Source organism: Salvelinus fontinalis, chromosome 36 (genome assembly GCF_029448725.1).
Source record: "Salvelinus fontinalis isolate EN_2023a chromosome 36, ASM2944872v1, whole genome shotgun sequence".
Classification (NCBI taxonomy): Eukaryota; Metazoa; Chordata; class Actinopteri; order Salmoniformes; family Salmonidae; genus Salvelinus; species Salvelinus fontinalis.
The window spans coordinates 26,495,206-26,515,582 of NC_074700.1; the positions used below are offsets into that span (position 1 = coordinate 26,495,206).

Sequence of the window (20,377 nt, forward strand, 5' to 3'; positions counted from 1 at the left end):
CAACTGTTTTACTGTAGGTATGATACACAGACTAGTTAACAACTGGTTTACTGTAGGTATGATACACAGACTAGTTAACAGCTGGTTTACTGTAGGTATGATACACAGACTAGTTAACAACTGGTTTACTGTAGGTATGATACACAGACTAGTTAACAACTGGTTTACTGTAGGTATGATACACAGACTAGTTAACAACTGGTTTACTGTAGGTATGATACACAGACTAGTTAACAACTGGTTTACTGTAGGTATGATACACAGACTAGTTAACAACTGGTTTACTGTAGGTATGATACACAGACTAGTTAACACCTGTCCTACTGTAGGTATGATACACAGACTAGTTAACAACTGGTTTACTGTAGGTATGATACACAGACTAGTTAACAACTGGTTTACTGTAGGTATGATACACAGACTAGTTAACAGCTGGTTTACTGTAGGTATGATACACAGACTACTTAACAACTGGCCGACTGTAGGTATGATACACAGACTAGTTAACACCTGTCCTACTGTAGGTATGATACACAGACTAGTTAACAACTGGTTTACTGTAGGTATGATACACAGACTAGTTAACAACTGGTTTACTGTAGGTATGATACACAGACTAGTTAACAACTGGTTTACTGTAGGTATGATACACAGACTAGTTAACAACTGGTTTACTGTAGGTATGATACACAGACTAGTTAACAACTGGTTTACTGTAGGTATGATACACAGACTAGTTAACAACTGGTTTACTGTAGGTATGATACACAGACTAGTTAACAGCTGGTTTACTGTAGGTATGATACACAGACTAGTTAACACCTGGTTTACTGTAGGTATGATACACAGACTAGTTATCAGCTGGTTTACTGTAGGTATGATACACAGACTAGTTAACAACTGGTTTACTGTAGATATGATACACAGACTAGTTAACAACTGGTTTACTGTAGGTATGATACACAGACTAGTTAACAACTGGTTTACTGTAGGTATGATACACAGACTAGTTAACAACTGTCCTACTGTAGGTATGATACACAGAGTAGTTAACAACTGGTTTACTGTAGGTATGATACACAGACTAGTTAACACCTGTCCTACTGTAGGTATGATACACAGACTAGTTAACAACTGGTTTACTGTAGGTATGATACACAGACTAGTTAACAACTGGTTTACTGTAGGTATGATACACAGACTAGTTAACAACTGGTTTACTGTAGGTATGATACACAGACTAGTTAACAACTGGTTTACTGTAGGTATGATACACAGACTAGTTAACAACCGGTTTACTGTAGGTATGATACATAGACTAGTTAACAACTGGTTTACTGTAGGTATGATACACAGACTAGTTAACAACTGGTTTACTGTAGGTATGATACACAGACTAGTTAACAACTGGTTTACTGTAGGTATGATACACAGACTAGTTAACAACTGGTTTACTGTAGGTATGATACACAGACTAGTTAACACCTGTCCTACTGTAGGTATGATACACAGACTAGTTAACAACTGGTTTACTGTAGGTATGATACACAGACTAGTTAACAACTGGTTTACTGTAGGTATGATGCACAGACTAGTTAACACCTGGTTTACTGTAGGTATGATACACAGACTAGTTAACAGCTGGTTTACTGTAGGTATGATACACAGACTAGTTAACAACTGGCCGACTGTAGGTATGATACACAGACTAGTTAACAACTGGTTTACTGTAGGTATGATGCACAGACTAGTTAACACCTGGTTTACTGTAGGTATGATACACAGACTAGTTAACAGCTGGTTTACTGTAGGTATGATACACAGACTAGTTAACAACTGGCCGACTGTAGGTATGATACACAGACTAGTTAACAACTGGTTTACTGTAGGTATGATACACAGACTAGTTAACAGCTGGTTTACTGTAGGTATGATACACAGACTAGTTAACAACTGGTTTACTGTAGGTATGATACACATATGATACACAGACTAGTTAACAACTGTCCTACTGTAGGTATGATACACAGACTAGTTAACAGCTGTCCTACTGTAGGTATGATACACAGACTAGTTAACAACTGGTTTACTGTAGGTATGATACACAGACTAGTTAACAACTGGTTTACTGTAGGTATGATACACAGACTAGTTAACAACTGGTTTACTGTAGGTATGATACACAGACTAGTTAACAACTGGTTTACTATAGGTATGATACACAGACTAGTTAACAGCTGGTTTACTGTAGGTATGATACACAGACTAGTTAACAACTGTCCTACTGTAGGTATGATACACAGACTAGTTAACAACTGTCCTACTGTAGGTATGATACACAGACTAGTTAACAACTGGTTTACTGTAGGTATGATACACAGACTAGTTAACAACTGGTTTACTGTAGGTATGATACACAGACTAGTTAACACCTGGTTTACTGTAGGTATGATACACAGACTAGTTAACAACTGGTTTACTGTAGGTGTGATACACAGACTAGTTAACAACTGGTTTACTGTAGGTATGATACACAGACTAGTTAACAGCTGGTTTACTGTAGGTATGATACACAGACTAGTTAACAGCTGTCCTACTGTAGGTATGATACACAGACTAGTTAACAGCTGTCCTACTGTAGGTATGATACACAGACTAGTTAACAGCTGTCCTACTGTAGGTATGATACACAGACTAGTTAACAACTGGTTATGATATAGACTGTAGAGTTAACTGGTCTAGTTATGATATAGACTGTAGAGTTACCAACTGGTCTAGTTATGATATAGACTGTAGAGCTTCCTGTTCTGGGTGAGTGAGGTGCGCAAATATCACTCAATGTTATTTTGCTTAAAATGTTATAAAGATTACCACTGGCCTAGATGTGGTTAGTTGACATGTTAACACCTGTCCAGGTATCATATGATGTGGTTAGCTGACATGTTAACACCTGTCCAGGTATCATATGATGTGGTTAGCTGACATGTTAACACCTTTTCCAGGTATCATATGATGTGGTTAGCTGACATGTTAACACCTGTCCAGGTATCATATGATGTGGTTAGCTGACATGTTAACACCTGTCCAGGTATCATATGATGTGGTTAGCTGACATGTTAACACCTGTCCAGGTATCATATGATGTGGTTAGCTGACATGTTAAACACCTGTCCAGGTATCATATGATGTGGTTAGCTGACATGTTAACACCTGTCCAGGTATCGGATGATGTGGTTAGCTGACATGTTAACACCTGTCCAGGTATCATATGATGTGGTTAGCTGACATGTTAAACACCTGTCCAGGTATCATATGATGTGGTTAGCTGACATGTTAAACACCTGTCCAGGTATCATATGATGTGGTTAGCTGACATGTTAACACCTGTCCAGGTATCATATGATGTGGTTAGTTGACATGTTAACACCTGTCCAGGTATCAGATGATGTGGTTAGCTGACATGTTAACACCTGTCCAGGTATCATATGATGTGGTTAGCTGACATGTTAAACACCTGTCCAGGTATCATATGATGTGGTTAGCTGACATGTTAACACCTGTCCAGGTATCATATGATGTGGTTAGCTGACATGTTAAACACCTGTCCAGGTATCATATGATGTGGTTAGCTGACATGTAAACACCTGTCCAGGTATCATATGATGTGGTTAGCTGACATGTTAACACCTGTCCAGGTATCATATGATGTGGTTAGCTGACATGTTAACACCTGTCCAGGTATCATATGATGTGGTTAGCTGACATGTTACCACCTGTCCAGGTATCATATGAAGTGGTTAGCTGACATGTTTAACACCTATCCAGGTATCATATGATGTGGTTAGCTGACATGTTAACACCTGTCCAGGTATCATATGATGTGGTTAGCTGACATGTTAAACACCTGTCCAGGTATCATATGATGTGGTTAGCTGACATGTTAACACCTGTCCAGGTATCATATGATGTGGTTAGCTGACATGTTAAACACCTATCCAGGTATCATATGATGTGGTTAGCTGACATGTTAACACCTGTCCAGGTATCATATGATGTGGTTAGCTGACATGTTAACACCTATCCAGGTATCATATGATGTGGTTAGCTGACATGTTAACACCTGTCCAGGTATCATATGATGTGGTTAGCTGACATGTTAAACACCTGTCCAGGTATCATATGATGTGGTTAGCTGACATGTTAACACCTGTCCAGGTATCATATGATGTGGTTAGCTGACATGTTAACACCTATCCAGGTATCATATGATGTGGTTAGCTGACATGTTAACACCTGTCCAGGTATCATATGATGTGGTTAGCTGACATGTTAAACACCTATCCAGGTATCATATGATGTGGTTAGCTGACATGTTAAACACCTGTCCAGGTATCATATGATGTGGTTAGCTGACATGTTAACACCTGTCCAGGTATCATATGATGTGGTTAGCTGACATGCTAACACCTATCCAGGTATCATATGATGTGGTTAGCTGACATGTTAACACCTGTCCAGGTATCATATGATGTGGTTAGCTGACATGTTTAACACCTATCCAGGTATCATATGATGTGGTTAGCTGACATGTTAACACCTGTCCAGGTATCATATGATGTGGTTAGTTGACATGTTAACACCTGTCCAGGTATCATATGATATGGTTAGCTGACATGTTAACACCTGTCCAGGTATCATATGATGTGGTTAGCTGACATGTTAACACCTGTCCAGGTATCATATGATGTGGTTAGCTGACATGTTAAACACCTGTCCAGGTATCATATGATGTGGTTAGCTGACATGTTAAACACCTGTCCAGGTATCATATGATGTGGTTAGTTGACATGTTAACACCTGTCCAGGTATCAGATGATGTGGTTAGCTGACATGTTAACACCTGTCCAGGTATCATATGATGTGGTTAGCTGACATGTTAACACCTGTCCAGGTATCGGATGATGTGGTTAGCTGACATGTTAAACACCTATCCAGGTATCATATGATGTGGTTAGCTGACATGTTAACACCTGTCCAGGTATCATATGATGTGGTTAGCTGACATGTTTAACACCTATCCAGGTATCATATGATGTGGTTAGCTGACATGTTAAACACCTGTCCAGGTATCATATGATGTGGTTAGTTGACATGTTAACACCTGTCCAGGTATCATATGATGTGGTTAGCTGACATGTTAACACCTGTCCAGGTATCATATGATGTGGTTAGCTGACATGTTAACACCTGTCCAGGTATCATATGATGTGGTTAGCTGACATGTTAACACCTGTCCAGGTATCATATGATGTGGTTAGCTGACATGTTAACACCTGTCCAGGTATCGGATGATGTGGTTAGCTGACATGTTAAACACCTATCCAGGTATCATATGATGTGGTTAGCTGACATGTTAAACACCTGTCCAGGTATCATATGATGTGGTTAGCTGACATGTTAACACCTGTCCAGGTATCATATGATGTGGTTAGTTGACATGTTAACACCTGTCCAGGTATCGGATGATGTGGTTAGCTGACATGTTAAACACCTATCCAGGTATCATATGATGTGGTTAGCTGACATGTTAAACACCTGTCCAGGTATCATATGATGTGGTTAGCTGACATGTTAAACACCTGTCCAGGTATCATATGATGTGGTTAGCTGACATGTTAAACACCTGTCCAGGTATCATATGATGTGGTTAGCTGACATGTTAAACACCTGTCCAGGTATCATATGATGTGGTTAGCTGACATGTTAAACACCTGTCCAGGTATCAGATTGTTATATCATATGATTTAACACCTATCCAGGTGTTGTGAGATCATGTGTTTGTCATGTCATTGAGCAGAAATACCACCTGGTTCTTCTAAGTAATAATTATTTAGTAACGTTGGTGCTAAACTGGTTTATATCTGTCAGTGCTAGGCTGCACAACCTGAATACACACACACACACACACACACACACACACACACACACACACACACACACACACACACACACACACACACACACACACACACACACACACACACACACACACACACACACACAGCTAGCCCAGTGTTGTGCAATAGCTGCTCCCTGCCACTCCCTCTGTGGTTGACTGCTGTACCCTAAGACTGTCAGTTAACAGTAACCTTAACCCCAAACTTATCTACACACACACAGCGGTCTGTCCTGTCTGTCCTGTCTGTCCTGTCTGTCCTGCTACCTCTAACACCTAGCCCTACTGACACACACACTGGGGTCTGTCCTGTCTGTCCTGTCTGTCCTGCTACCTCTAACACCTAGCCCTACTGACACACACACTGGGGTCTGTCCTGTCTGTCCTGTCTGTCCTGCTACCTCTAACACCTAGCCCTACTGACACACACACTGGGGTCTGTCCTGTCTGTCCTGTCTGTCCTGCTACCTCTAACACCTAGCCCTACTGACACACACACTGGGGTCTGTCCTGTCTGTCCTGTCTGTCCTGCTACCTCTAACACCTAGCCCTACTGACACACACACTGGGGTCTGTCCTGTCTGTCCTGTCTGTCCTGCTACCTCTAACACCTAGCCCTACTGACACACACACTGGGGTCTGTCCTGTCTGTCCTGTCTGTCCTGTCTGACCTGCTATCTCTAACACCTAGCCCTACTGACACACACACAGCGGTCTGTCCTGTCTGTCCTGTCTGTCCTGTCTGTCCTGCTACCTCTAACACCTAGCCCTACTGACACACACACTGGGGTCTGTCCTGTCTGTCCTGTCTGTCCTGCTACCTCTAACACCTAGCCCTACTGACACACACACTGGGGTCTGTCCTGTCTGTCCTGTCTGTCCTGCTACCTCTAACACCTAGCCCTACTGACACACACACTGGGGTCTGTCCTGTCTGTCCTGTCTGTCCTGCTATCTCTAACACCTAGCCCTACTGACACACACACTGGGGTCTGTCCTGTCTGTCCTGTCTGTCCTGTCTGACCTGCTATCTCTAACACCTAGCCCTACTGACACACACACAGCGGTCTGTCCTGTCTGTCCTGTCTGTCCTGTCTGTCCTGCTACCTCTAACACCTAGCCCTACTGACACACACACTGGGGTCTGTCCTGTCTGTCCTGTCTGTCCTGTCTGTCCTGCTACCTCTAACACCTAGCCCTACTGACACACACACTGGGGTCTGTCCTGTCTGTCCTGTCTGTCCTGTCTGTCAGCTCTCACTATGTGTCTCTGTCTCTTTAGATGAGTGGGGGGAAGAAGAGGAGTGGCTTCCAGATTACCAGTGTGACGTCAGACTACACTCAGAGCTCTGGGGAAGCCCCACCCCCTGCCCAGGTCTCTAGCCAATCAAATCCCTCCCCTCCGTCCTCCAGCCAATCCACTGCTTCCTCCCAGCCTGGCCCCTCCCACCTGCAGGGAAGCACCTCCCAGCCGACGACTCCCCTCTCTCTGAGGAAATCCAGCTCCCAAGATGCCGCGGGGCAGGGATCCAGGTTCCGAGTCGTCCGATTGGGCCAGGGCCACGGAGAACCCTATCACCGGGGGCGATGGACCTGCACTGACTTCCTGGAACGAGAGGAAGGATTGGGGCTTAGACGGGTGATGGACAGCATGAGACACGCCCACTCTCTGGAGTCGCTTGAGGGGATTGGTCTAGAGAGGGGAGGGGCTACAAGCAGGCTGCTGGGGAACGTGCGCGCTCTCAGGACGGGACACCTTGTGCACTCTCAGGGTACCTCCCACTTGTTGGCCCAGCCAATAGGGTCAGATGGGGAGGGGTTTGGAGGCCTGAAACCCCTCTTCCTCCACAGCGGCCCGTCCTCCCCCACACACCTGGACAGACTCCACTTACGATTGGTCGACTCCACGCCCCCTCCACCCAGCCCCCGCCCACGGAAGATCCCCCCTCCTCTACGCCTGGACGTGGACGCTACCGGGAGGGTGAGCACGCACACCACACACACACACACACACACACACACACACACACACACACACACACACACACACACACACACACACACACACACACACACGCCACACACACACACACCACACACACACACACACACACACACACACACACACACACACACACACACCACACACAGACACACCCACACACACACACACACACACAGACACACCCACACACACACACACACACACCACACACACACACCACACACACACACCACACCACACACACCACACCACACACCACACACACACAGACACCACACACCACACACCACACACACACAGACACCACACACCACACACACACACACCACACACACACACACAGACACACACACACACACACACACACACACACACACACACACAGACACACACACACACACCACACACACACACACAGACACACACACACACACACACACACACACACAACACACACACACACACACACACACACACACACACAGACACACACACACACACACACAGACACACACACACAGACACACACACACACACACACCACACACACACACACACACCACACACACACACAGACTTTCCTACATTGCCAATCGGAGGTGTTTTGAAGGCGTTCACTGTTTCCTCTCTCTCTCTGCAAAGTCCCTGTTGAGAGTGTCTCATTCCCAGCCCAGCTCCCCCCTACAGGATAGAGATGGTGTGTTCCCACCCAGTTTGACTCCCATCCAGACTCCTTCGGCCTGGTCCATGTTCGGCCCCGGGGGGGGCTTCCATCTGCCGGGGGATGACAGGTATGGGGGTGTGTGTTAGATCCCCCTCTGGGACAGAGAGTGTATTTGACCTCAGTCATGTTTCTGTTGGGTGGGAGAGCTTGTGTTTCTTTATGCTACAGAGATAATCAGGTGGGCAGTTGAGAATGCAACACGCGTTGTCATTGGCTGAGGCACTGAGTGGGCGGGGTTTGGAAGTGAGGTTGTGCCTGTGTGAGCCAATGAGAGTGCAGGACAATGTGGTGTGTGGGAGAGGCAGAATGGTCCCTCGTGAGAATCTAAATCCACAGACAAAGCCTGCTCTCATCTGTGTTCGACTAGCTGGCTGGGGCTGGATTAGAGTTGGGTCTCTGGTTCTGTGGGGTTAGGGGTTAGGGTAGATGGCTGGGGTAGAGTTGGGTCTCTGGCTCTGTGGGGTTAGGGGTTAGGGTAGATGGCTGGGGTAGAGTTGGGTCTCTGGCTCTGTGGGGTTAGGGGTTAGGGTAGATGGCTGGGGTAGAGTTGGGTCTCTGGTTCTGTGGGGTTAGGGGTTAGGGTAGATGGCTGGGGTAGAGTTGGGTCTCTGGCTCTGTGGGGTTAGGGGTTAGGGTAGATGGCTGGGGTAGAGTTGGGTCTCTGGCTCTGTGGGGTTAGGGGTTAGGGTAGATGGCTGGGGTAGAGTTGGGTCTCTGGCTCTGTGGGGTTAGGGGTTAGGGTAGATGGCTGGGGTAGAGTTGGGTCTCTGGCTCTGTGGGGTTAGGGGTTAGGGTAGATGGCTGGGGTAGAGTTGGGTCTCTGGCCCTGTGGGGTTAGGGGTTAGGGTAGATGGCTTGGGTAGAGTTGGGTCTCTGGCTCTGTGGGGTTAGGGGTTAGGGTAGATGGCTGGGGTAGAGTTGGGTCTCTGGCTCTGTGGGGTTAGGGGTTAGGGTAGATGGCTGGGGTAGAGTTGGGTCTCTGGCTCTGTGGGGTTAGGGGTTAGGGTAGATGGCTGGGGTAGAGTTGGGTCTCTGGCTCTGTGGGGTTAGGGGTTAGGGTAGATGGCTGGGGTAGAGTTGGGTCTCTGGCTCTGTGGGGTTAGGGTAGATGGCTTGGGTAGAGTTGGGTCTCTGGCTCTGTGGGGTTAGGGGTTAGGGTAGATGGCTGGGGTAGAGTTGGGTCTCTGGCTCTGTGGGGTTAGGGGTTAGGGTAGATGGCTGGGGTAGAGTTGGGTCTCTGGCTCTGTGGGGTTAGGGTAGCTGGCTGGGGTAGAGTTGGGTCTCTGGCTCTGTGGGGTTAGGGTAGATGGCTGGGGTAGAGTTGGGTCTCTGGCTCTGTGGGGTTAGGGTAGATGGCTGGGGTAGAGTTGGGTCTCTGGCTCTGTGGGGTTAGGGGTTAGGGTAGCTGGCTGGGGTAGAGTTGGGTCTCTGGCTCTGTGGGGTTAGGGGTTAGGGTAGCTGGCTGGGTTAGAGTTGGGTCCCTGGCTCTGTGGGGTTAGGGTAGATGGCTGGGGTAGAGTTGGGTCTCTGGCTCTGTGGGGTTAGGGTAGATGGCTGGGGTAGAGTTGGGTCTCTGGCTCTGTGGGGTTAGGGTAGCTGGCTGGGGTAGAGTTGGGTCCCTGGCTCTGTGGGGTTAGGGGTTAGGGTAGCTGGCTGGGGTAGAGTTGGGTCTCTGGCTCTGTGGGGTTAGGGTAGATGGCTGGGGTAGAGTTGGGTCTCTGGCTCTGTGGGGTTAGGGGTTAGGGTAGCTGGCTGGGGTAGAGTTGGGTCTCTGGCTCTGTGGGGTTAGGGTAGATGGCTGGGGTAGAGTTGGGTCTCTGGCTCTGTGGGGTTAGGGGTTAGGGTAGCTGGCTGGGGTAGAGTTGGGTCTCTGGCTCTGTGGGGTTAGGGTAGCTGGCTGGGGTAGAGTTGGGTCTCTGGCTCTGTGGGGTTAGGGTAGATGGCTGGGGTAGAGTTGGGTCTCTGGCTCTGTGGGGTTAGGGGTTAGGGTAGATGGCTGGGGTAGAGTTGGGTCTCTGGCTCTGTGGGGTTAGGGTAGCTGGCTGGGGTAGAGTTGGGTCTCTGGCTCTGTGGGGTTAGGGTAGCTGGCTGGGGTAGAGTTGGGTCTCTGGCTCTGTGGGGTTAGGGTAGCTGGCTGGGGTAGAGTTGGGTCTCTGGCTCTGTGGGGTTAGGGGTTAGGGTAGCTGGCTGGGGTAGAGTTGGGTCTCTGGCTCTGTGGGGTTAGGGTAGCTGGCTGGGGTAGAGTTGGGTCTCATCTGGCTCTGTGGGGTTAGGGTAGATGGCTGGGTTAGAGTTGGGTCTCTGGCTCTGTGGGGTTAGGGGTTAGGGTAGATGGCTGGGGTAGAGTTGGGTCTCTGGCTCTGTGGGGTTAGGGTAGATGGCTGGGGTAGAGTTGGGTCTCTGGCTCTGTGGGGTTAGGGTAGCTGGCTGGGGTAGAGTTGGGTCTCTGGCTCTGTGGGGTTAGGGTAGCTGGCTGGGTTAGAGTTGGGTCTCTGGCTCTGTGGGGTTAGGGGTTAGGGTAGATGGCTGGGGTAGAGTTGGGTCTCTGGCTCTGTGGGGTTAGGGGTTAGGGTAGATGGCTGGGGTAGAGTTGGGTCTCTGGCTCTGTGGGGTTAGGGTAGATGGCTGGGGTAGAGTTGGGTCTCTGGCTCTGTGGGGTTAGGGTAGCTGGCTGGGGTAGAGTTGGGTCTCTGGCTCTGTGGGGTTAGGGTAGCTGGCTGGGGTAGAGTTGGGTCTCTGGCTCTGTGGGGTTAGGGTAGCTGGCTGGGGTAGAGTTGGGTCTCTGGCTCTGTGGGGTTAGGGTAGATGGCTGGGGTAGAGTTGGGTCTCTGGCTCTGTGGGGTTAGGGTAGATGGCTGGGGTAGAGTTGGGTCTCTGGCTCTGTGGGGTTAGGGTAGATGGCTGGGGTAGAGTTGGGTCTCTGGCTCTGTGGGGTTAGGGGTTAGGGTAGCTGGCTGGATTAGAGTTGGGTCTCTGGCTCTGTGGGGTTAGGGTAGCTGGCTGGGTTAGAGTTGGGTCTCTGGCTCTGTGGGGTTAGGGTAGCTGGCTGGGGTAGAGTTGGGTCTCTGGCTCTGTGGGGTTAGGGTAGATGGCTGGGGTAGAGTTGGGTCTCTGGCTCTGTGGGGTTAGGGTAGATGGCTGGGGTAGAGTTGGGTCTCATCTGGCTCTGTGGGGTTAGGGTAGATGGCTGGGGTAGAGTTGGGTCTCTGGCTCTGTGGGGTTAGGGTAGCTGGCTGGGGTAGAGTTGGGTCTCTGGCTCTGTGGGGTTAGGGGTTAGGGTAGCTGGCTGGGGTAGAGTTGGGTCTCTGGCTCTGTGGGGTTAGGGTAGCTGGCTGGGGTAGAGTTGGGTCTCTGGCTCTGTGGGGTTAGGGTAGATGGCTGGGGTAGAGTTGGGTCTCTGGCTCTGTGGGGTTAGGGGTTAGGGTAGATGGCTGGGTTAGAGTTGGGTCTCTGGCTCTGTGGGGTTAGGGTAGATGGCTGGGGTAGAGTTGGGTCTCTGGCTCTGTGGGGTCAGGGTAGATGGCTGGGGTAGAGTTGGGTCCCTGGCTCTGTGGGGTTAGGGGTTAGGGTAGCTGGCTGGGGTAGAGTTGGGTCTCTGGCTCTGTGGGGTTAGGGTAGCTGGCTGGGGTAGAGTTGGGTCTCTGGCTCTGTGGGGTTAGGGGTTAGGGTAGCTGGCTGGGGTAGAGTTGGGTCTCTGGCTCTGTGGGGTTAGGGGTTAGGGTAGATGGCTGGGGTAGAGTTGGGTCTCTGGCTCTGTGGGGTTAGGTTAGCTGGCTGGGGTAGAGTTGGGTCTCTGGCTCTGTGGGGTTAGGGTAGCTGGCTGGATTAGAGTTGGGTCTCTGGCTCTGTGGGGTTAGGGTAGATGGCTGGGGTAGAGTTGGGTCTCTGGCTCTGTGGGGTTAGGGTAGATGGCTGGGGTAGAGTTGGGTCTCTGGCTCTGTGGGGTTAGGGGTTAGGGTAGCTGGCTGGGGTAGAGTTGGGTCTCTGGCTCTGTGGGGTTAGGGGTTAGGGTAGCTGGCTGGGGTAGAGTTGGGTCTCTGGCTCTGTGGGGTTAGGGGTTAGGGTAGCTGGCTGGGGTAGAGTTGGGTCTCTGGCTCTGTGGGGTTAGGGGTTAGGGTAGATGGCTGGGGTAGAGTTGGGTCTCTGGCTCTGTGGGGTTAGGGTAGATGGCTGGGGTAGAGTTGGGTCTCTGGCTCTGTGGGGTTAGGGTAGATGGCTGGGGTAGAGTTGGGTCTCATCTGGCTCTGTGGGGTTAGGGTAGCTGGCTGGGGTAGAGTTGGGTCTCTGGCTCTGTGGGGTCAGGGTAGCTGGCTGGGGTAGAGTTGGGTCTCTGGCTCTGTGGGGTTAGGGTAGCTGGCTGGGGTAGAGTTGGGTCTCATCTGGCTCTGTGGGGTTAGGGTAGCTGGCTGGGGTAGAGTTGGGTCTCATCTGGCTCTGTTGGGTTAGGGTAGCTGGCTGGGGTAGAGGTGGGTCTCTGTGGGGTTAGGGTAGATGGCTGGGGTAGAGTTGGGTCTCTGGCTCTGTGGGGTTAGGGTAGCTGGCTGGGGTAGAGTTGGGTCTCTGGCTCTGTGGGGTTAGGGTAGATGGCTGGGGTAGAGTTGGGTCCCTGGCTCTGTGGGGTTAGGGGTTAGGGTAGATGGCTGGGGTAGAGTTGGGTCTCTGGCTCTGTGGGGTTAGGGTAGATGGCTGGGGTAGAGTTGGGTTTCTGGCTCTGTGGGGTTAGGGGTTAGGGTAGATGGCTGGGGTAGAGTTGGGTCTCATCTGGCTCTGTGGGGTTAGGGTAGCTGGCTGGGGTAGAGTTGGGTCTCTGGCTCTGTGGGGTTAGGGTAGATGGCTGGGGTAGAGTTGGGTCTCTGGCTCTGTGGGGTTAGGGTAGATGGCTGGGTTAGAGTTGGGTCTCTGGCTCTGTGGGGTTAGGGGTTAGGGGTTAGGGTAGCTGGCTGGGGTAGAGTTGGGTCTCTGGCTCTGTGGGGTTAGGGTAGCTGGCTGGGTTAGAGTTGGGTCTCATCTGGCTCTGTGGGGTTAGGGGTTAGGGTAGCTGGCTGGGGTAGAGTTGGGTCTCTGGCTCTGTGGGGTTAGGGGTTAGGGTAGATGGCTGGGGTAGAGTTGGGTCTCTGGCTCTGTGGGGTTAGGGGTTAGGGTAGATGGCTGGGGTAGAGTTGGGTCTCTGGCTCTGTGGGGTTAGGGTAGCTGGCTGGGGTAGAGTTGGGTCTCTGGATCTGTGGGGTTAGGGTAGATGGCTGGGGTAGAGTTGGGTCTCTGGCTCTGTGGGGTTAGGGTAGCTGGCTGGGGTAGAGTTGGGTCTCTGGCTCTGTGGGGTTAGGGGTTAGGGTAGCTGGCTGGGGTAGAGTTGGGTCTCTGGCTCTGTGGGGTTAGGGGTTAGGGTAGATGGCTGGGGTAGAGTTGGGTCTCTGGCTCTGTGGGGTTAGGGGTTAGGGTAGCTGGCTGGGGTAGAGTTGCGTCTCTGGCTCTGTGGGGTTAGGGTAGCTGGCTGGGTTAGAGTTGGGTCTCATCTGGCTCTGTGGGGTTAGGGTAGCTGGCTGGGTTAGAGTTGGGTCTCTGGCTCTGTGGGGTTAGGGTAGATGGCTGGGGTAGAGTTGGGTCTCTGGCTCTGTGGGGTTAGGGGTAGCTGGCTGGGGTAGAGTTGGGTCTCTGGCTCTGTGGGGTTAGGGTAGCTGGCTGGGGTAGAGTTGGGTCTCTGGCTCTGTGGGGTTAGGGGTTAGGGTAGATGGCTGGGGTAGAGTTGGGTCTCTGGCTCTGTGGGGTTAGGGGTTAGGGTAGCTGGCTGGGGTAGAGTTGGGTCTCATCTGGCTCTGTGGGGTTAGGGTAGATGGCTGGGGTAGAGTTGGGTCTCTGGCTCTGTGGGGTTAGGGGTTAGGGTAGCTGGCTGGGGTAGAGTTGGGTCTCTGGCTCTGTGGGGTTAGGGTAGATGGCTGGGGTAGAGTTGGGTCTCTGGCTCTGTGGGGTTAGGGGTTAGGGTAGCTGGCTGGGGTAGAGTTGGGTCTCTGGCTCTGTGGGGTTAGGGTAGCTGGCTGGGTTAGAGTTGGGTCTCTGGCTCTGTGGGGTTAGGGTAGATGGCTGGGGTAGAGTTGGGTCTCATCTGGCTCTGTGGGGTTAGGGTAGATGGCTGGGGTAGAGTTGGGTCTCATCTGGCTCTGTGGGGTCAGGGTAGATGGCTGGGGTAGAGTTGGGTCTCTGGCTCTGTGGGGTCAGGGTAGCTGGCTGGGTTAGAGTTGGGTCCCTGGCTCTGTGGGGTTAGGGTAGATGGCTGGGGTAGAGTTGGGTCTCTGGCTCTGTGGGGTTAGGGGTTAGGGTAGCTGGCTGGGGTAGAGTTGGGTCTCTGGCTCTGTGGGGTTAGGGGTTAGGGTAGATGGCTGGGGTAGAGTTGGGTCTCTGGCTCTGTGGGGTTAGGGGTTAGGGTAGCTGGCTGTGGTAGAGTTGGGTCTCTGGCTCTGTGGGGTTAGGGTAGCTGGCTGGGGTAGAGTTGGGTCTCTGGCTCTGTGGGGTTAGGGTAGCTGGCTGGGGTAGAGTTGGGTCTCTGGCTCTGTGGGGTTAGGGGTTAGGGTAGCTGGCTGGGTTAGAGTTGGGTCTCTGGCTCTGTGGGGTTAGGGTAGCTGGCTGGGGTAGAGTTGGGTCTCTGGCTCTGTGGGGTTAGGGTAGATGGCTGGGGTAGAGTTGGGTCTCTGGCTCTGTGGGGTTAGGGTAGATGGCTGGGGTAGAGTTGGGTCTCTGTCTCTGTGGGGTTAGGGTAGATGGCTGGGTTAGAGTTGGGTCTCTGTCTCTGTGGGGTTAGGGTAGATGGCTGGGTTAGAGTTGGGTCTCATCTGGCTCTGTGGGGTTAGGGTAGATGGCTGGGTTAGAGTTGGGTCTCTGTCTCTGTGGGGTCAGGGTAGATGGCTGGGGTAGAGTTGGGTCTCTGGCTCTGTGGGGTTAGGGGTTAGGGTAGATGGCTGGGGTAGAGTTGGGTCGCTGGCTCTGTGGGGTTAGGGGTTAGGGTAGATGGCTGGGTTAGAGTTGGGTCTCTGGCTCTGTGGGGTTAGGGTAGATGGCTGGGGTAGAGTTGGGTCTCTGGCTCTGTGGGGTTAGGGGTTAGGGTAGATGGCTGGGGTAGAGTTGGGTCTCTGGCTCTGTGGGGTTAGGGTAGATGGCTGGGGTAGAGTTGGGTCTCTGGCTCTGTGGGGTTAGGGGTTAGGGTAGATGGCTGGGGTAGAGTTGGGTCGCTGGCTCTGTGGGGTTAGGGGTTAGGGTAGATGGCTGGGTTAGAGTTGGGTCTCTGGCTCTGTGGGGTTAGGGTAGATGGCTGGGGTAGAGTTGGGTCTCTGGCTCTGTGGGGTTAGGGTAGCTGGCTGGGGTAGAGTTGGGTCTCTGGCTCTGTGGGGTTAGGGCTTAGGGTAGCTGGCTGGGGTAGAGTTGGGTCTCTGGCTCTGTGGGGTTAGGGTAGCTGGCTGGGGTAGAGTTGGGTCTCTGGCTCTGTGGGGTTAGGGTAGCTGGCTGGGGTAGAGTTGGGTCTCTGGCTCTGTGGGGTTAGGGTAGCTGGCTGGGTTAGAGTTGGGTCTCTGGCTCTGTGGGGTTAGGGTAGATGGCTGGGGTAGAGTTGGGTCTCATCTGGCTCTGTGGGGTTAGGGTAGCTGGCTGGGGTAGAGTTGGGTCTCTGGCTCTGTGGGGTTAGGGGTTAGGGTAGCTGGCTGGGTTAGAGTTGGGTCTCTGGCTCTGTGGGGTTAGGGTAGATGGCTGGGGTAGAGTTGGGTCTCATCTGGCTCTGTGGGGTTAGGGTAGCTGGCTGGGGTAGAGTTGGGTCTCTGGCTCTGTGGGGTTAGGGGTTAGGGTAGCTGGCTGGGTTAGAGTTGGGTCTCTGGCTCTGTGGGTTTAGGGTAGATGGCTGGGGTAGAGTTGGGTCTCATCTGGCTCTGTGGGGTTAGGGGTTAGGGTAGCTGGCTGGGGTAGAGTTGGGTCTCTGGCTCTGTGGGGTTAGGGTAGCTGGCTGGGTTAGAGTTGGGTCTCTGGCTCTGTGGGGTTAGGGTAGATGGCTGGGGTAGAGTTGGGTCTCATCTGGCTCTGTGGGGTTAGGGTAGCTGGCTGGGGTAGAGTTGGGTCTCATCTGGCTCTGTGGGGTTAGGGTAGATGGCTGGGGTAGAGTTGGGTCTCATCTGGCTCTGTGGGGTTAGGGTAGCTGGCTGGGGTAGAGTTGGGTCTCATCTGGCTCTGTGGGGTTAGGGTAGATGGCTGGGTTAGAGTTGGGTCTCTGTCTCTGTGGGGTCAGGGTAGATGGCTGGGGTAGAGTTGGGTCTCTGGCTCTGTGGGGTTAGGGGTTAGGGTAGATGGCTGGGGTAGAGTTGGGTCGCTGGCTCTGTGGGGTTAGGGGTTAGGGTAGATGGCTGGGTTAGAGTTGGGTCTCTGGCTCTGTGGGGTTAGGGTAGATGGCTGGGGTAGAGTTGGGTCTCTGGCTCTGTGGGGTTAGGGGTTAGGGTAGATGGCTGGGGTAGAGTTGGGTCTCTGGCTCTGTGGGGTTAGGGTAGATGGCTGGGGTAGAGTTGGGTCTCTGGCTCTGTGGGGTTAGGGGTTAGGGTAGATGGCTGGGGTAGAGTTGGGTCGCTGGCTCTGTGGGGTTAGGGGTTAGGGTAGATGGCTGGGTTAGAGTTGGGTCTCTGGCTCTGTGGGGTTAGGGTAGATGGCTGGGGTAGAGTTGGGTCTCTGGCTCTGTGGGGTTAGGGTAGCTGGCTGGGGTAGAGTTGGGTCTCTGGCTCTGTGGGGTTAGGGCTTAGGGTAGCTGGCTGGGGTAGAGTTGGGTCTCTGGCTCTGTGGGGTTAGGGTAGCTGGCTGGGGTAGAGTTGGGTCTCTGGCTCTGTGGGGTTAGGGTAGATGGCTGGGGTAGAGTTGGGTCTCATCTGGCTCTGTGGGGTTAGGGTAGCTGGCTGGGGTAGAGTTGGGTCTCTGGCTCTGTGGGGTTAGGGGTTAGGGTAGATGGCTGGGGTAGAGTTGGGTCTCTGGCTCTGTGGGGTTAGGGTAGATGGCTGGGGTAGAGTTGGGTCTCTGGCTCTGTGGGGTTAGGGTAGCTGGCTGGGTTAGAGTTGGGTCTCTGGCTCTGTGGGGTTAGGGTAGATGGCTGGGGTAGAGTTGGGTCTCATCTGGCTCTGTGGGGTTAGGGTAGCTGGCTGGGGTAGAGTTGGGTCTCTGGCTCTGTGGGGTTAGGGGTTAGGGTAGCTGGCTGGGTTAGAGTTGGGTCTCTGGCTCTGTGGGGTTAGGGTAGATGGCTGGGGTAGAGTTGGGTCTCTGGCTCTGTGGGGTTAGGGGTTAGGGTAGATGGCTGGGGTAGAGTTGGGTCTCTGGCTCTGTGGGGTTAGGGTAGATGGCTGGGGTAGAGTTGGGTCTCTGGCTCTGTGGGGTTAGGGGTTAGGGTAGATGGCTGGGGTAGAGTTGGGTCGCTGGCTCTGTGGGGTTAGGGGTTAGGGTAGATGGCTGGGTTAGAGTTGGGTCTCTGGCTCTGTGGGGTTAGGGTAGATGGCTGGGGTAGAGTTGGGTCTCTGGCTCTGTGGGGTTAGGGTAGCTGGCTGGGGTAGAGTTGGGTCTCTGGCTCTGTGGGGTTAGGGCTTAGGGTAGCTGGCTGGGGTAGAGTTGGGTCTCTGGCTCTGTGGGGTTAGGGTAGCTGGCTGGGGTAGAGTTGGGTCTCTGGCTCTGTGGGGTTAGGGTAGCTGGCTGGGGTAGAGTTGGGTCTCTGGCTCTGTGGGGTTAGGGTAGCTGGCTGGGTTAGAGTTGGGTCTCTGGCTCTGTGGGGTTAGGGTAGATGGCTGGGGTAGAGTTGGGTCTCATCTGGCTCTGTGGGGTTAGGGTAGCTGGCTGGGGTAGAGTTGGGTCTCTGGCTCTGTGGGGTTAGGGGTTAGGGTAGCTGGCTGGGTTAGAGTTGGGTCTCTGGCTCTGTGGGGTTAGGGTAGATGGCTGGGGTAGAGTTGGGTCTCATCTGGCTCTGTGGGGTTAGGGTAGCTGGCTGGGGTAGAGTTGGGTCTCTGGCTCTGTGGGGTTAGGGGTTAGGGTAGCTGGCTGGGTTAGAGTTGGGTCTCTGGCTCTGTGGGTTTAGGGTAGATGGCTGGGGTAGAGTTGGGTCTCATCTGGCTCTGTGGGGTTAGGGGTTAGGGTAGCTGGCTGGGGTAGAGTTGGGTCTCTGGCTCTGTGGGGTTAGGGTAGCTGGCTGGGTTAGAGTTGGGTCTCTGGCTCTGTGGGGTTAGGGTAGATGGCTGGGGTAGAGTTGGGTCTCATCTGGCTCTGTGGGGTTAGGGTAGCTGGCTGGGGTAGAGTTGGGTCTCATCTGGCTCTGTGGGGTTAGGGTAGATGGCTGGGGTAGAGTTGGGTCTCATCTGGCTCTGTGGGGTTAGGGTAGCTGGCTGGGGTAGAGTTGGGTCTCATCTGGCTCTGTGGGGTTAGGGTAGATGGCTGGGTTAGAGTTGGGTCTCTGTCTCTGTGGGGTCAGGGTAGATGGCTGGGGTAGAGTTGGGTCTCTGGCTCTGTGGGGTTAGGGGTTAGGGTAGATGGCTGGGGTAGAGTTGGGTCGCTGGCTCTGTGGGGTTAGGGGTTAGGGTAGATGGCTGGGTTAGAGTTGGGTCTCTGGCTCTGTGGGGTTAGGGTAGATGGCTGGGGTAGAGTTGGGTCTCTGGCTCTGTGGGGTTAGGGGTTAGGGTAGATGGCTGGGGTAGAGTTGGGTCTCTGGCTCTGTGGGGTTAGGGTAGATGGCTGGGGTAGAGTTGGGTCTCTGGCTCTGTGGGGTTAGGGGTTAGGGTAGATGGCTGGGGTAGAGTTGGGTCGCTGGCTCTGTGGGGTTAGGGGTTAGGGTAGATGGCTGGGTTAGAGTTGGGTCTCTGGCTCTGTGGGGTTAGGGTAGATGGCTGGGGTAGAGTTGGGTCTCTGGCTCTGTGGGGTTAGGGTAGCTGGCTGGGGTAGAGTTGGGTCTCTGGCTCTGTGGGGTTAGGGCTTAGGGTAGCTGGCTGGGGTAGAGTTGGGTCTCTGGCTCTGTGGGGTTAGGGTAGCTGGCTGGGGTAGAGTTGGGTCTCTGGCTCTGTGGGGTTAGGGTAGATGGCTGGGGTAGAGTTGGGTCTCATCTGGCTCTGTGGGGTTAGGGTAGCTGGCTGGGGTAGAGTTGGGTCTCTGGCTCTGTGGGGTTAGGGGTTAGGGTAGATGGCTGGGGTAGAGTTGGGTCTCTGGCTCTGTGGGGTTAGGGTAGATGGCTGGGGTAGAGTTGGGTCTCTGGCTCTGTGGGGTTAGGGTAGCTGGCTGGGTTAGAGTTGGGTCTCTGGCTCTGTGGGGTTAGGGTAGATGGCTGGGGTAGAGTTGGGTCTCATCTGGCTCTGTGGGGTTAGGGTAGCTGGCTGGGGTAGAGTTGGGTCTCTGGCTCTGTGGGGTTAGGGGTTAGGGTAGCTGGCTGGGTTAGAGTTGGGTCTCTGGCTCTGTGGGGTTAGGGTAGATGGCTGGGGTAGAGTTGGGTCTCTGGCTCTGTGGGGTTAGGGTATCTGGCTGGGGTAGAGTTGGGTCTCATCTGGCTCTGTGGGGTTAGGGTAGATGGCTGGGGTAGAGTTGGGTCTCTGGCTCTGTGGGGTTAGGGTAGCTGGCTGGGGTAGAGTTGGGTCTCTGGCTCTGTGGGGTTAGGGTAGATGGCTGGGGTAGAGTTGGGTCTCTGGCTCTGTGGGGTTAGGGTAGCTGGCTGGGT

At 52.7% G+C, this 20,377-nt stretch overlaps 1 protein-coding gene across 1 annotated transcript in view; it reads left to right on the plus strand.

Annotated features, from left to right (window-relative positions):
- The window catches only part of LOC129835530 (sperm acrosome developmental regulator-like), a 56,201-nt gene that overhangs the window by 28,041 nt on the left and 7,783 nt on the right, over positions 1-20,377 (plus strand). Inside the window, exons 2-3 of the mRNA XM_055901204.1 lie at positions 7,239-7,937; positions 8,604-8,752. Of these exons, the coding sequence (XP_055757179.1) occupies positions 7,239-7,937; positions 8,604-8,752 (848 nt within the window). The remainder of the gene's footprint in view (positions 1-7,238; positions 7,938-8,603; positions 8,753-20,377) is intronic.